Source organism: Mustela nivalis, assembly GCF_964662115.1.
Source record: "Mustela nivalis genome assembly, chromosome: 17".
NCBI lineage: Eukaryota > Metazoa > Chordata > Mammalia > Carnivora > Mustelidae > Mustela > Mustela nivalis.
Genome location: NC_139036.1, coordinates 4,414,926 through 4,431,222, shown reverse-complemented (window position 1 = coordinate 4,431,222; position 16,297 = coordinate 4,414,926). Strand labels below are relative to the sequence as shown.

Genomic DNA, 16,297 nt, shown 5'->3' with positions numbered 1-16,297 from the left:
GTCTAGGGCAAAGTTTATTAAGAGTTAATTAATTGGGGGTGCCTGGGTGGCTCAGTGGGTTAAGCCTCTGCCTTTGGCTCAGGTTGTGATCTCAGGGTCCTGGGATCAAGCCCCTCATAGGGCTCTCTGCTCAGCAGGGAGCCTGCTTCTCCCCCGCCTGCCTCTCTGCCTACTTGTGATCTCTGTCAAATAAATAAATAAAATCCTTAAAAAAAAAAAAAAAAGTTAATTAATTGAATAGTAGTTACACAAGTGCTTTTAAAAAGTATTCTTGATATTTGAAATATTTCATCACTTTTCGTGGTAAGATACACTTAAGGTACAATTTACTATTTTAACCATTTTAATGTGTACAATGCAGGGGTCTGTAGTGTACTCACACAGTTGTGCACCAGTCACCATGATTTGATTCCAGAACATTCTCATCGCTCTGAAAACCTCGTAGCCAGTCGCTGGCAGTCACTCCCCACCTCAACCCGGATCCTTGGGAATATTGGCCAGGCTCCCCGCCCCACCCCACCCCCACAACCAGCCCCTTCCAGACCCTCCTGACTCTACTCCTCATTCCTGAAACAGGCTCACTGGAGGAAGATGAGAATTCTTGTCCTGAAACTTCTTTGGGGGATATCCCATTATCAGAAATTAAAGGTACTAACATCTGTGCCTCCCAAACATTATACTATCCTAACCATCCTGCCCTGACCTTTGGGTAAGAATCCAATTCTAACCCTTCCTAGTCTTGGCAAAATTCAGCCCTCGCAAGAACAGTAGCAATTCCCCCCTTCATGGCACCTCAAGAATCACTGGGGTTAACAACAGAGATTTTGTTCATGAACTTCAACAGGCAGCTGATGGTTGCCTAGCGGATAAACAGATAGCTTTTGTTTTGTTTTGTTTATGAATAATGCAAATCCCGATCGCATGCTGGCACATCAAATATTCCTGAAAGGCCAAATAGCTTCAGGCATAATGGGCAAGTGGGAATTTAAGGACTACGGACTACGGGGGCAAGGACAGAGCATTGGATCTATCAGGGTACGTCCTACCCATGCACTGTGTCCCCTGACAGATTCCAGAAAAATCACCCTTCGCTAGGTCATGAGGAATAAAGTACTGGGCAGGTGATGGAATTTTTACAAAGCTTTTCATTAGCTGGTCTCTCCATGCCAAGTATGTTGATGAAGGCAAGGGAGTTGTCATGGGCTCCCTGACCTGGGGAAGCAGGGTTAGGTGGCTGACCCTAAGACACTTTACCAGTCTCCTTGGCAGTAGTCATGGGATGCATTTTTGGCCAGCGAGAAATCTCTTGGGTCCTTCTGGAAAGACTTCTGCTCATCCTGATTAAGGGGGCAGAGACCGTTGGCAGCCATCTGGCAGTCCTAAGGGACATGTCAATAGAAGCACAGGAAGGCCATTCTACATCTCCAACAAAACAACCACCTACCTGCTGACTTATTGCTAAGAGAAAACAGATCCCTATTGTTTGTGCCACTGCTGACTATGTTTTCTGTAACTCTCAGCCAAAAGCATTACGCAGCGCTGGAGAAACCCGTAAAGACTTCTTGGATTTACATTTGGCTGAATCATATGAAAATGGTGTTTTTGTAGATCAAGGGATTGGCTCTTAGTGGTTTCACATCTTTCACTCACACTCTATAGCTAAGAACCCTCTAGGTTTTTAGGTGTGTGTCAGTTAGTACGCTTTTGACAGTGAATAACAAAACTCTTGAGTCAACGCATTAGGGAAGAGACCTACAGGTCCCTATAAGGAAAGTGCAAAATGGGCATTGAGAGGCTGAACGACACCATCAAGATCTTGGGTTCTTCCCAGACCTTCTACAAAGCTAGCTTCCTTTTCAGGCTGCTCCCTTCTGGAGCACCACCAGCAGCAGCAAGGTGGGCTTTGTGGAGAAAAGGAGTTTCTGCCCAGCATTCTGGAAAAGAATCATAAAGTTCCCATTCACTGGGTTGCTTGGGTCACAAGCTGATCCCTGAACCAATGACCAAGAACCGGGAGTAGAAGATGTTGACTCATGTCAATCAATCAGCATCAGATCCCAGACCTGTGCAAGAAACTTCTAGGTGCCTTCTCGAAGTGTGAATGGCCAGAGAATGGACACTAGCTAGACAACCACACTGTCCACTACAACAGGTCTCCATCAAGTTAGGGATTGGGAGTTGGCAGAAACAGAAACGGACTACAATGGAAACTGACTACCCAGAAGTGGGGGGCGGGGCAGGTGGTTCCCTAAAGCCAAGTTCAGGTGTTGAAGAAAGAGGAAGGGTGCTGGACACGTGACACTTACAAATACCCACTACTTGTTCCACAGGAGGCCCCCAGATGTACTTATTAACCCAATTATGACATCTGTGTTTGGAAAGAGCGGAGAGGAAGGGAGTGTGGCGAGAAGGAGAAGAGTTAGGGTCCATCCAAACAATGCAGCCACCGTGGGGAGACCTGCATAGAAAGGTCTGCTGGTGGAAAATTCCTGCTACAGATGTGAGGGCAAGACTTTAAAGAATAAAATAGTAATGACTCAAAAATAAACCCATGCAGACAATGGAACAGAATAAAGAGGCCGGAAATATGGAGATCCAAGTATCTACTATCACAATATATCAGGAGTAGTGTGCTGTTTTTAAAGATTTTATATATATATATTTGAGAGAGAAAATGAGCAGAGGAGGGGCAGATATCTTTTTGAATCTTGCTTTCCTTTCCTTTGGATAATTGTTCAGAAGTGAAATTGCTGGGTCCTATAGTAGTTCTGCCTTTAAGTTTTGTTTTTTGGGTTTTGTTTTGTTTTGTTTTTTGGGTTTTTTTGTTTTGTTTTGTTTTTTGTCTTTAAGTTTTTGATGACCCTCCATACTGTTTTCCATGCTGGCCACACCAGTTTGCATTCCCACCAGTGCACAAGGGCTCCCTTCTCTCTACTTCTTCTTCTTTTTTTTTTTTTAATTTTTTAAAATTTCTTTTCAGTGTTCCAGAATTCGTTGTTTATGCACCACACCCAGTGCTCCATGCAGTACGTGCCCTCCACAGTACCCACCACCAGGCTCACCCAACCTCCCATCCCCCGCCAAAATCCTCAGTTTGTTTCTCAGAGTCCACAGTCTCTCATAGTTCGTCTCCCCCTCCAATTTCCCCCAACTCTCTTCTCTCCATCTCCTCATGTCCTCCGTGTTATTCCTTATGCTCCCCAAATAAGTGAGACCATATGATAATTGACTTATTTCACTCAGCATACTCTCCTCCAGTCCCATCCATGTTGTTACAAAAGTTCGGTATTCATCCTTTCTGATGGAGGCATCATACTTCAAAACTGAATCAGGAAGAAATAAGCAACCCAAATAGACTGATATCTAGTAATGATATTGAAGCAGTGATCAAAAGCGTCCCCCAAAACAAGAGCCCAGAACTGGACAGACTCCCTGGAGAATTCTACAAAACATTAAAAGAAGAATTAATACCTATTTTCCTGAAGCTGTTTCAAAAAATTGAAGCAGAAGGAAAACTTCCAGATGTGGGGAGCCATGCAGCAGAAACAAGGAGTCACGTACTAAGCGAGGCCTGAGGAGTGAGGGATGTAACCGATTGACCCTAGGAATGCAAGGAGTCAGGTACCAAGCGGAGCCTAGGAGTAAAGACTATAGATTAACTTAAGGAATGTGAGTGCTTTCACGGGTGACGTTTGATGGATACCAGGAGTCCTGGGAGAGGCACATGGTCTGGGGAGCCATGGAAACCTATGGAGTCACGTAGGTGCTCATGAGCGCGCTGCATGCACACAGATAATGTCATAGGTAGCCCTTCTGATTGGTAGTTATGTTAGCCGTGGTGTACTCTTATTGGATATAGTTTGTACTCGGTGGGTATATACTGGGGGTCTTAGACTGACCCAGGGTCCCGGCGTGATTATCAATAAAGAAGCTTGCCACTCACCTCGTCTGCGGGTCGTTCTTGCGGGCCGAGAGCGACATCCAGACTCTTTCTATGAAGCCAGCATTACCCTGATCCCCAAACCAGGCAAAGACCCCACCAAAAAGGAGAGTTTCAGACCCATATCCCTGATGAGTATGGATGCCAAGATTCTCAACAAGATCCTAATTAATACGATCAAACAGTACATTAAAAAGATTATCCACCATGACCAGGTGGGATATATCCATGGGATGCAGCGGTGGTTCAATATTCACAAATCAATTAGTATGATAGAACAAATCAATAAGAGAAGAGAGAAAAACCACATGGTCCTCTCAATTGATGCAGAAAAAGCATTTGACAAGATTTGGCATCCGTTCCTGATTAAAACTTTTCAAAGTATAGGGATAGAGGGAACATTCCTCAACTTCGTAAAATCTATCTATGAGAAACACACAAAGAATATCAACCTCAATGGGAGAAAACCTGACACCCGTCTCTCTACTTCTTGACCCAAACTTGGTTTTTCTTTCTTTCTTCCCCCCCCCCCCCCGCCGAAATTGGTTTTTCTTGTCTTTTTGATGACAACCATTCTAACAGGTGTGAGGCTGAATCTCATTGTGGTTTTGATTTGCATTTCCCTAATGATTAATGATGGTAAGCATCTTTCATGTACTTGTTGGCCATCTGTAGGTCTTCTCTGGAAAAATGTCTATTCCAATCTTCAGCCCATTTTTATTTATTTATTTTTAAAGATTTTATTTATTTATTTGACAGAGAGAGATCACAAGTAGGCAGAGAGGCAGGCAGAGAGAGAGAGAGGAGGAAGCAGGTTCCCTGCTGAGCAGAGAGCCCAATGCGGGACTGGATCCCAGGACCCTGAGATCATGACCTGAGCAGAAGGCAGCGGCTTAACACACTGACCCACCCAGGCGCCCCTTCAGCCCATTTTTTTTTTTTTTAAGATTTTATTTATTTATTTGACAGAGAGAAATCACAAGTAGATGGAGAGGCAGGCAGAGAGAGAGAGGGAAGCAGGCTCTCCGCTGAGCAGAGAGCCCGATGCGGGACTCGATCCCAGGACTCTGAGATCATGACCTGAGCTGAAGGCAGCGGCTTAACCCACTGAGCCACCCAGGCGCCCCCCTTCAGCCCATTTTTAAAAAGATTTTATTTATGTATTTTTTATTTGACAGACAGAGATCACATGTAGGCAGAGAGGCAAGCGGCCTGGGGGTTGGGGGACAGGCTCCCTGATGAGCAGAGAGCCCCATGCCGGGCGGGATCCTAGGATGCTGGGATCATGACCTGAGTGGAAGGGAGAGGCTTAACCCACTGAGCCACCCGGGCGCCCCCCATTTTTAAATCACATTGTTTGGGGGTTTTTTGTGTTTTGTTTTGTTTTGTTTTTGCCATTAAGTCCTATGAGTTCATTAGCTATTTTGGATATTACCCCTTATCAGGTACATGATTTGCAAATATTTTCTCCCATTCACTAGATTGCCTTTTAATTTTGTTGAGTTTTCTTGGCGGTGTAGAAGCGTTTAGTTGGATGTAGTCCCACTTGTTTGTCTGACTTTTGCTTTTGGTGTCAGATTAAAAAAGAAAGAAAAGAAAATTGCCAAGACCTATGTCAAGGAGTCTACAGCCTGAGTGTTTTTCCAGGAGTTTTATGGTTTCAGGTCTTAGGTCCAAGTCTTTAGCCCATTTTGAGTTAATTCGTGTGTGTAGTGTAAGAGCGGCCCAGTTTCCCTCTTTTGCAGGTGGATGTGCAATTTTCCTAGCACCGTTTTTGAAGGGACCACCTTCTTCCCACCCTTTCCCATTACGTATTCTTGGCTCGACTTCCAGAAGCTGACTGACCACGGGACCGTTTTTAAGTCAATCCCGGCTGTTTCAATGACTGCACCTTTGTGATGCAGTCCGAGCCCAGAAAAACCAGAAAGCGTAAACCTTTCTCAAGATCGCTCTGGCTCTTTGCGTCCTTTGGCGGTTCCAGACGCAATCGGTATTTTTTTTTCCTGTTTCTGTGAAAATCGCCGTTGGAATTTTGGTGGAGATTGCGTGGAATCTGGGGCTTGCTCCGGGTAAAGGGCGGCCTTGAAATTCCGCGGGGAACGAGTGGTTTGTGTAACAAACGGTTCTGCCACAACGAGCTCCCCGCCGGTCGAGAACAAAACCCTGGTTCCTACACACAGAAGGAGACATTCCGGATGGATGGAGATTTGCAATTAGTGAAGGAAGAAGACGTGAGAACTCCGGGCTCCGAGATGCCGCGGCTTTCCGGCCCCGAACCTCCGGTGGGCGGTGTCTGGCATTCCGCCTCCCGCATTGGGTCCCACGGCCTACGTCACGGGGAGTCCAGCCAATGAGAACCGCGAACGGACAGCGTGCTCAGCCAATGGGGCCAGGGCGGGAGATTTGAAAGGGCCTCGGAGGGGGCCCGGCCTGGCAGGTTCAGTCGTTTGCCCGCGGCCCGGGGGTGGCTGTGCCACGGGCGCCAGGTGAGCTGGCGGGCTTTCGCGGGTCTTGCGCTGGGAGAGGGCAGGTGATCAGGTAGGTCGGGAGTCCGTTGGGCAGCCCGCGCGCACCCGCCGGGCTCCTGAAATCTCAAGAGTAGAGGGAGGGTCCTGAGAGGGGAGTCCGCAGGAGCAGGGCGGGGCGGCAAGACGAGCGCCCAGCGCGCCTGGAGGAGCCTGCGATTTGGGCAGCCCCCTTTCCCCAGCCCCCGAGCCGCGCTTCCGCCCCGATCGGTCCGACCCCTCCCTCTCTCGCTCCCTCTTTCCTTCCTGCTTCTGACAGCCTGTCTCCCTCGTCTGCCCAGCTCTCCTCCCGCCCCCCCCCCTTCCTTCCAACGATGGCCCAGAAGGAGAACGCCTACCCCTGGCCCTACGGCCGGCAAACGGTAAGGACTTGCCCACCTCCCCTCCCCCCGCCCGCAGGGAGAATTCCTGCCTGGGGACTTGGGGTCGTGCGGAGGACGACCCTCCGAGTCCTCCCCGCTTTGCTCCAAGGAGTGGGTCCCAAGACTTTGCTGGCGGAACCCGGTCTGGGCATTTGCAACTACACCCAGTCGGGTTCCGCCAGCTTGAATCTGATCAGCCTAGGAGGAGCTCTGCAGGGTTGAGCCTACTTGTTGCCTACACATATGGTATCTGGGACTGAGCAGGTGGGTTTGCCCTGGGGGCCATGACCCCCAGTAGGCTAGACAGGAAGTAGAGAGAGACTCTGAACGGGTTTTTTATAAGTTTAAAAGATCCAGGATATGTTAAATTAATAATTTGGAATCTGTTTAAGCGACTCGTATGAGATCAGAATCTAAATAGATTTGTTTTCCAGTTGTCCTAAGACCTTTTACTGGACAGTCGGCTTTCTGATTTGAAATGCCACCTTTATTACATAAAATGCCCACCTCTATGTGGATGTGTTTCTGGACTCTTATTTGTCCCACTTGCTTACTTATAAATTCTGTACTGATATCACTGCTTGGGAATGGGTTTTTAGGGCATGAGGCTTTCTTCTCTAGGCTAAGAAGAAGGAGGGAGCTCTCATAGGCTTTGCTCCCTTTCGTGGGGCTTGGGTATCCTGAAGGGTCCAGCTATCCCCTTGTCCACCAGCTCCCGCCCTCATGCAGCACTTAGCGAGGCTGGCAAGAACAGAGTCTGAAAGAGAAACCACGGTCACTTCTTCCACACAACTTCAAAAGGTTGTGTATATTACTCTGAAACGCTGCAAGAGAGAAATAGTGCAGGGCCATCAGAGTAGCGCTCGGTTGTCTCCAAAGCCGGTTGTTGCAAAGGGGTGAACACTGGAATTTGCTGCAACCTTCAAGACCTCCAGGGCCTTATCTAAACCTTAATATACTGAGTTTATTTTTTTATAATTAAAAAAAAATCTTTGAAGATTTTATTTGTAAGTAATCTCTACACTCAACACAGGGCTCAAAGTCACAGCCCTGAGATCAAGAGTTGCATGTTCTACTGACTGAGCCAACCAGGTGCCTCTAGACTGAATTTTAGGGGGCTGTGAGAATGTTTCTGCTAGAATTGTGGGGGGGGGGGTCTTGTTGTTGTTGAAGATTTTATTTATTTGACAGAGAGCTCGAGAGAGGGAGAAGCAGGCCTCCCCCTGAGCAGGAAGTCCGATGGGGGTGGTGGGGCTCAATCCCAAGACTCAGGGATCATTACCTGAGCCAAGGGCAGGCTTAACAACTGAGCCACCCAGGAGCCCCTTGTTTTTTTTTTTTTAACCTGACCCTCTACTCCCCAGAGGGGTGGGGTAGGTCAGGGGGAATGAATGTGGGTTTGCAGATGGTACCGTAGAGGTTAGAGGGTTTCATGCATGAAAATGTGGTGTGGCCAGGGCCAAGGAGGTGAAATGTTCAATGTTGGGGTGAGTCCTCTGCTCCTTATCTTAGACCAAACTAGGTCGCTTATGAAGAACCCATTTTAATACAGAGCAAAGAGTGGGGCCTTGGGCTGAGTAAAAAACCATGGTCTCAGTGTTCCTCCTGGAACAGGGGGTGGCTGGCTGGCTGGCCGGCTGGGTGGGCCGACAGCAAGTACTGAAATGCTGCTTCTAGCACATTCCAACCCACTCCCCGGGACAAAGGCTCCCTCAGAGGTTCCCGCTGCTCCTTCTCAGACTCAGGCTGGCCTGAACACCCTGCCCCAGCGAGCCCTCCGGAAGGACCCTGCCACGCCGTCTGCACTTGTCCTCATGAGCCGCTCCAACACCCAGCCCACAGGTAATGCGGACGCGGGAGGGGACTTAGCTGAGCAGACTAGGGTCTATGGGGAGGGTGCCTGGAGGAAAATGTCAAGGAGGGAGCCCTCAATTCCCCTGTTGTTTCATTAGCTGCCCCTGGCCAGAAGGTGGTGGAGAACAGCAGTGGGACCCCCAACTTCCCAACGTGAGTACCCAAGCCTTGTGATGGCAGTTAGAGCAGGGGGGAGAGCAAACACGGAGGACAGCAGGGAGGTGGCCACTCATGGCAGGAGCAGGGATGTAGGCAAGAAAGCATGATCCGTCCTCACTTCCCTTGGGAGAGGAGTGGCAGGGCTGCGGACCTGCAGGGCTGAGGGGGAGGGGGGCACGCAGCCCCTTCGCGTGACACACCAGCTGGCACTAGCCTGCCTTCCCCCCACCTCTCATCAGGCGCTCCTTCACCATCGATGACTTTGAGATCGGGCGTCCTCTGGGCAAAGGCAAGTTTGGAAATGTGTACTTGGCTCGAGAGAAGAAAAGCCATTTCATCGTGGCTCTCAAGGTCCTCTTCAAGTCTCAGATAGAAAAGGAGGGCGTGGAGCACCAGCTGCGCAGGGAGATCGAAATCCAGGCCCATCTGCAGTATGAGCCCTGCCCTCTGCTGACCTCAACCCCTCTGCTCCTCCCCGGGCTCCTCTTTGACCCGCTGCCCCCGTCCAGACTGCCCCATAGTGGTTCCTTGGCTCATGGAGCTCCCAGCCCTGGTCAAGGACCCCACAGAGCTCCCAGCCCTGGCCAGAGCCCTGAATCCAGAGCCCTGGTGAATCCAGGATCACCCCCTGTCATCACTGCCAGCCCCCCATCCTTGGCCTGGTCTAAATGCAACCCCACTTTACCCCACCTGGCACTGTCATCTTTCCCAGTCCCTTAGGCCAGGATGCAACCTGAGTCCTGCCCTATCTCCTCCAGGCATCCCAACATCCTGCGTCTCTACAACTATTTCTATGACCGGCGAAGGATCTACTTGATTCTGGAGTACGCCCCCCGCGGGGAGCTCTACAAGGAACTGCAGAAGAGCCGCACCTTTGACGAGCAGCGCACAGCCACGGTCTGGGCGTGTGGGCGCTGGGGGGCACCGGCAGGGGACCCGAGGCGGGGGTCCGTGCCGCTTGGCGCTGGAGGCCCAGGCTTGTCTGACCTCCTGTTGTTGGTGCTCCCAGATCATGGAGGAGCTAGCCGATGCGCTAATATACTGCCACGGGAAGAAGGTGATTCACAGAGACATAAAGCCAGAGAACCTGCTTCTGGGGCTCCAGGGAGAGCTGAAGATCGCAGACTTCGGCTGGTCCGTGCACGCCCCCTCCCTGAGGTATGGTGGGCTTGGGCGTGAATGACAGGCGCGCTCAGGGTAGCACCACTCCTGATCTTCTTGGTCCGCAGAGATGTGCGGGTTTGTCCTCATGTGCCTATAGACATAGCAATCTCTTGACAAAGATAGGAGACCCCCTATTCTGTTGCCCAGATTTCCTGGGATCCACTCACCGCGTCACTGAGAATAATCCCACCTCGCTTGTAAGGCTTCATTATACTATTATAGATGGACATTTAACCTGGTCCATTTCTTTCTTTCTTTTTTTTTTTTAAATATTTTATTTATTTATTTGAGAGTGAGCAAGAGAGCACAAGCGGGCGGGAGGGACAGAGGCAGGGGGAGACACAGACTCCCCACTGAGCAGGGAGCCCAGTACGGGGCTCGATTACCCTGGGATCATGACCTGTGCCAAAGTCGGACACCCAGCCTGATCCATTTCAGCCAGAACTGCCCAGTGGGCTTTTGAGACAGCCCTAGTTTTCCCATTCCCAGTAATTCTAAGATGAGCGTTGCACGTATTTTTTTTTTTTTTTAAGATTTTATTCATTCATTCATGAGAGGCAGAGAGAGAAGAGGGAGAAGCAGGCCCCCTGGGGAGCAGGGAGCCAGTTGCAGGATCCGATCCCAGCACCCTGGGATCATGACCCGAGCCGAAGGCAGACCCTCAGCCGACTGAGCCACCCATTGCCCCTGAGTGTTAGATCTGATTATTTTCAGATCTATCCCTCCTGGTGGAAATCCTGGGGCTGTATGGGATTCCACCCTGGGACTGTGGGTTCTGTCTTTACCCTACCCCTGCCCCAAAGGGCCCTGTCAGAGCCCGGTTGACACAGTCCCGTGGAGCATCCTGCGGTTACTCGGCTGCCTGGGGGGCAGCCGGGAAAAGAGAGGTGGTTTTTCACCTGGGATCGCTGCCCTCCCCCCGCCACTCCCCATCCTACCCAGGAGGAAGACGATGTGCGGGACGTTGGACTACCTGCCCCCGGAAATGATCGAGGGCCGTACGCACAATGAGAAGGTGGATCTCTGGTGCATTGGGGTCCTCTGCTACGAGCTGCTGGTGGGAAACCCGCCCTTCGAGAGTGCTTCCCACAATGAGACCTATCGGCGCATCGTCAAGGTGGGAGGGCGGCCTCCGGGGGCAGAGGCCAGGGGCTGGCAGGCGCTGGGCACCCTGGAATTCTCCAGATGGATTGGGGGGGTGGTCGAGGGTAACATTAAGGGGGCCCTTGTCCTTTCTCTACTTCTGCAGGTGGACCTGAAGTTCCCCGCCTCCGTGCCCTCGGGAGCCCAGGACCTCATCTCCAAGCTGCTCAGGCACAACCCCTCCGAACGGCTGCCCCTGGCCCAGGTCTCCGCGCACCCTTGGGTCCGGGCCCACTCCCGGAGGGTGCTGCCTCCCTCCGCCCTCCAGGCTGTCCCCTGACTTGCTGCTCTCGTTGATTAAGTTGTGTCTGTTTGTGTACCTGTATACGTGGAGCCAGAAGGAGAGGCACCTGGCTGGCTCCTTTACCTGTCTTCTACCCCCTGTGTATTTAATAAAGGCTGAAGCTTTTTGTACGGGTGAGTTTAGATGGTTTACATTCACGTGGAGACTGCTGGGGGTAGGGGGTTCCCCTAGAGGGAGAGGATAGTGAGAATTCCACACCCATCCTCCTTCAGCTCCCCCCACTTGTCCCCCCTTGTTTCTTCCCCTGCCAGGGCTGCTGGGGTCTGTCCCCTCAGCTGTGCCTCTAGTCTTTCCTTCTGGTTCCACCTCTGCCAGCCTAGGAGCAACTGAACAGGGCCTTCCCCCAGAAGCTATCTCTGTATTACTGCTCTGCTGAGGTTCGGGCCCAGGACACAAGAGAGGTTGCGGAGCCCACTGAAAATCACATAGCTAGTAAGTGGGGAGAGCCCGGTTTTAAAGTCTGTATTCCTTAACGCCGTGCTAGGATGGTCCTATCGATACTTTCGGGCGGCACACACATTTATTTTATGGGCATATGGATCCCAGAACTGGAACAAGATTTGCAGTTTTTACCATTCCTGTGTAGTCCAGGGAAAAAGGGTTCCTTACCAGATTAAGAAAGGGTTTGGTTTTTAGGTGCCCTCACTAGATGTCAATTTTCTTCAAAGGCTTTCTTTTCATCTATTGGTTATTTGCTCGTTGAATCAATGTAAGGTATGGGAATATATTTTCTTTTTTAGAGTTCATGCAGTTTTTTTTTAAAGCTTTTATTTTTTTAAAGATTTTATTTATGTATTTGACAGACAGAGATCACAAGTAGGTAAAGAGGCAGGCAGAGAGGAGAAAGCAGGCTCCCCGCGGAGCAGAGAGCCCGATGTGGGGCTCCATCCCAGGACTCTGGGATCATGACCTGAGCTGAAGGCAGAGGCTTTAACCCACTGAGCCACCCAGGCGTCTCTTGTTTATTTTTTTTTAAATAAATGTTCTTATTTTTATTGGATCTTAGTTACTGATGTGCCACCGCCGTTCCTAGAGCTGCCGTAACAAATTACCGATAATAACAAATAACAAAATACCCAGGGGATTTAAAACAGAAAATTGACTGGGCCAAAATCAGATGGGCCACAGTGCCCCACCGCCATCGGGGGCTCTGGGAGAGTTGTGGGGGTGGGGATGGGAAATCCTCCCTTCCAGCTTTGGGTGGCTCCTGGCATTTCTGGGTGTGAGGCTGCCCTACTCCCATCTCTGCTTCGGCTTCATGCTGTTCCCCTTTTCTCTCTCTGCTTCCTCTGTGACTTAGTCATTTGACTTAGGACCCACCCAGATAATCCGGGACAATCTTGTCTCAAGATCCTTAATTATATCTGCAGACTCTTCTCCAGATGGGGTAAAAAGACTCTAACCCATGGGATAAAAAAAATGATGTTGTAAGAATTTTTTTTTTTTTTAAACCCTGGTTTTGTCTCCCTTTTCTTCTCTGCCAAGCCCCTCCTTCCTTCAGCCAATGAAATCCACCACGGGGTCCCAGCCCCACCCCACCCCCCTTACTCACAAACTCCACTGCTGGCTCTTACACTGATTCAGGCCACCAGCCTCCTAAGTGTTCTCCCTGCTTCTATTCCTGGCCCATCCTCCACTCCAAACTCATTCTGTGGCAAGATCCTCTCCCGCTTTTCAACCGTGTACACTAAAGAATCACCTCTGGGCCTTTGCACTTGCTCTTCCCTGTCTAGAATGGCACCTGCAGCCTGCTTTCAGTCATGGGAAAAATCAGGGGTTCTGCGTTATGACCTTTGGTCAGTAACCTGTGCTTGGCCCCTCAGGAGACGTTTCTGAGAGGCATTATCTCCTTGCTCATGAAAATTGCACGTAGCAAGAGCCACCCCCTTAATTAAATAATGTGATGGTGTGTCATTATTCCACATCCCACAGAAACCCTACATTCCACCCCACATCCTCCCGAAAGCCTAGCCACATTTCTGTGGGTGCTGCGGGCATTGGCAAGATGTGAGAGGGGGTCTGCTCCCCTCTTTGTGGCCTGCAGAGGATCAAGCTTTAGCTTCTGGCTGGCACCCCTGAGTTCGAGTCTTTTTTCTCCACAGTTCATTAGCCATGTGACCTTGGCCAAGTGGCTTAATCTTTATGAGTCCTTGAAGATGGAAATAATCCTATCTTGCTTCTAACATAGTCTGTTCTTGGGACGCCTGGGTGGCTCAGTGGGTTAAGGCCTCTGCCTTCGGCTCGTGTTAGCATCCAGGGTCCTGGGATCAAGCCCCCCACATCGGGCTTTCTGTTCTGCGGGGAGCCTGCTTCCTCCTCTCTCTCTCTGCCTACTTGTGATCTCTGTCTGTCAAATAAATAAATAAAACCTTAAAAAAAATTGTTCTCAAATGCAGTAATGTACATGGTATAAATAGCATTAAAAAGTCTATTCTCAGGCACCTGGGTGGCTCAGCCGGTTAAGCATCTGCCTTTGGCTCAGGTCTTGATGCTGGGGTCTTGGGATCGAATCCCTCATCAGGCTCCCTGATGCTCAGTGGGAGTCTCTCCCTCTGCTCCTACTCTCACTCTTTCTCTAAAAAAAAAAAAAAAAAATTTAAATGTGATCAAAATTATTTTTTTAATGTATGGGATGAAGTAAGTCATTGTGTTTTTTTGTGTGTGTTTTTTTTTTTAATTTTTGTTTTGGTCCAAATCGCTGGTCTCTTATACTTGCACCATTTATGTAAATAGATCCCAAATGCCACCCTTTTCTTCATATATCAAATTTCCATATACAGGCATTGGGTAGTTTGCAACAAAAAAATATGTGTGTTCAGGGAGTAGCGGGGGAAAACATGGGCTTTTCAAAACACATTTGTCTAGGCACACTTGGCTGACTCGGTTGGACTGGCGACTGACTCAGATCATGATCTCAGGTTTGGGAGATCGAGGCCCAAGATAGGTTCTGTGCTGGGCATGACTGTTTGAGGTTCTCTCTCTCCCTCTACGCCTCCTCCCTAGCCCCCTGCTCGCACTCTCTCTCTCTCTCTCCAAAATAAATAAATAAATAAATGAATAATATAAATTAAAAAATAAAATAAAACCATGTGTCTAAATAATTAAATATAAAAAGACATTTGTCCCTGATTGCAGGAAAAGTCATCTCTATTTCCCTGCTATTGGGTAATACGAGTCTCCTTGACCCAAATCTGCTTCTAAAGTTCTAAAAAGAGTATTCCAAAGTCTCATGAACAGAGCGTGCATATGCATGGAAACACGAATCATGCACCAGAGAACCCCAGTGGCCTGCGGCCACTGACAGGGATAGGCAAATGGAAGTAAGGAGCCCTTCCTGGGGTGGGCTCCCACTTCCAGCAGCCCAGAGGGCAAGACATAGCAAACTACCTGGGGGGGGTAAATCATGAAGTTTCTGCCAAAAACAACCAGAGACAGTTTAGATGCATGAACATAAACTGTGTTCCAGTAAAACTTATGGATACTGAAATCTGAATTTTGTATAATTATATGAAATTTCATATCCTTTCTTCATTTCCTTTTCAACCATTTAAACCTGTAAAAACCATTCTCAGCTCACAAGCCATAAAAAAGGGGAAGGGAGCTGGATCTGGCCCACCGGCCATACTTGGCTGACCTCTAACACAGGACAAGCCCCCTGCCCCTCCCCCACTGTGTTGCAGCTACTGGGGTCTGGAGGGAACTGACCCACCCCTAGCTCCAGGAGGACCATCATTGTTTTAACCTAATAAGTTGATTCTTGTCATCTTGCCAGTGACAGCTTCCAGATACACAGTCCTTTTTTTAAACGCTTTATTTATTTATTTGAGAGAGAGAAAGAGAGCAAGAGCAGGAGGAGGGGCAGGGGCACAGGCAGAGGAAGACGCAGACTCCCCACATGCCCCTACGGATGTGGGGCCATGGCAGGACCTTGAGATCATGACCTGAAGATGCTTAACTGACTGAGCGCCCCAGGTGTCCCTGATACTCAGTCCTAAGTCAAGCAGACATGGTATTACCCAATGTGACTAAATTGTGCATGTGAACCAGTTTAGGCCAATAAGATGTAAAGGGAAATTAACTGGGGCTTTGGGGAAAGATGTGTCTTTGTTCTTCTATGAGGTCTAATGGAAGCTATTCCTTTCCTCCTTCTGGAAGACGAGGGAGCATGTCATTCAGGGGTCCTGGTTGCATGAAACAGAATAATTTGGGCTCACTTAAGCATAAGTGGACGTTATTATGAGCATCCAGGGTACTCATGGACTCTGGAGGAGCACCAGGAATCTCAAGAAGGACCAGGCCGCCCAGGGAGGGAAAATTCCACTTCAGAATTTTCTCTGAAAATCCTGGGTGGTTCAGTGGTTTAAAGCCTCTGCCTTCAGCTCAGGTCATGATCCCAGGTTCCTGGGATCAAGCCCCATGTTGGGCTCTCTGCTCAGCGGGGAGCCTGCTTCCTCCTCTCTCTCTCTCTCTCTCTGCCTGCCTCTCTGCCTACTTGTGATATCTGTCTGTCAAATAAATAAATAAAAATCTTTTAAAAAAGGGGCACCGGGACGCCTGGGTGGCTCAGTTGGTTGGGCAGCTGCCTTCGGCTCAGGTCATGATCACAGTGTCCTGGGATCCAGTCCCACATCGGGCTCCTTGCTCAGCAGGGAGCCTGCTTCTCCCTCTGCCTCTGCCTGCCATTCTGTCTGTCTGTGCTCGCTTTCTCCCCCTCTCTCTCTCTCTGATAAATAAATAAAATCTTTAAAAAAAAATAAAATAAAAAATAAAAAATAAATTAAAAAGGGGCACCTGGGTGGCTCAGTTGGTTAAGTACCTGCCTGGGTGCTTAAGAGGGTCCTGGGAT

At 49.4% G+C, this 16,297-nt stretch overlaps 1 protein-coding gene across 8 annotated transcripts; it reads left to right on the top strand.

The window, feature by feature from the left end:
- The first annotated feature begins 6,322 nt into the window (after positions 1-6,322).
- Positions 6,323-11,564, top strand: AURKB (aurora kinase B). 8 transcript variants are annotated; one of them, XM_082708175.1, is made up of 9 exons: positions 6,323-6,426; positions 6,747-6,827; positions 8,442-8,669; positions 8,780-8,834; positions 9,080-9,271; positions 9,599-9,737; positions 9,850-9,998; positions 10,947-11,121; positions 11,254-11,564. In XM_082708175.1, exons 3-9 carry the CDS (start codon positions 8,492-8,494, stop codon positions 11,425-11,427), a joined length of 1,062 nt encoding a protein of 353 aa, XP_082564301.1. In that variant the 5' UTR covers positions 6,323-6,426; positions 6,747-6,827; positions 8,442-8,491; the 3' UTR covers positions 11,428-11,564. The 8 variants fall into 8 exon arrangements, with proteins under 8 accessions (XP_082564301.1, XP_082564307.1, XP_082564303.1 ...); XM_082708181.1 differs by having other exon boundaries at positions 6,327-6,426; positions 6,725-6,827; XM_082708177.1 differs by having other exon boundaries at positions 6,329-6,426; positions 8,567-8,669.
- The last annotated feature ends 4,733 nt before the right edge of the window (positions 11,565-16,297 follow it).

What these genes read in the sequence shown, in the direction of transcription:
- AURKB (XM_082708174.1), top strand. Translation starts at nt 6,780, where the DNA reads ATGGCCCAGAAGGAGAACGCCTACCCCTGGCCCTACGGCCGGCAAACG. An exon ending in CTCCAACACCCAGCCCACAG is followed by an intron (nt 8,670 to 8,779) that starts GTAATGCGGACG and finishes TTGTTTCATTAG; the next exon opens with CTGCCCCTGGCCAGAAGGTG. An exon ending in ACGAGCAGCGCACAGCCACG is followed by an intron (nt 9,738 to 9,849) that starts GTCTGGGCGTGT and finishes TGGTGCTCCCAG; the next exon opens with ATCATGGAGGAGCTAGCCGA.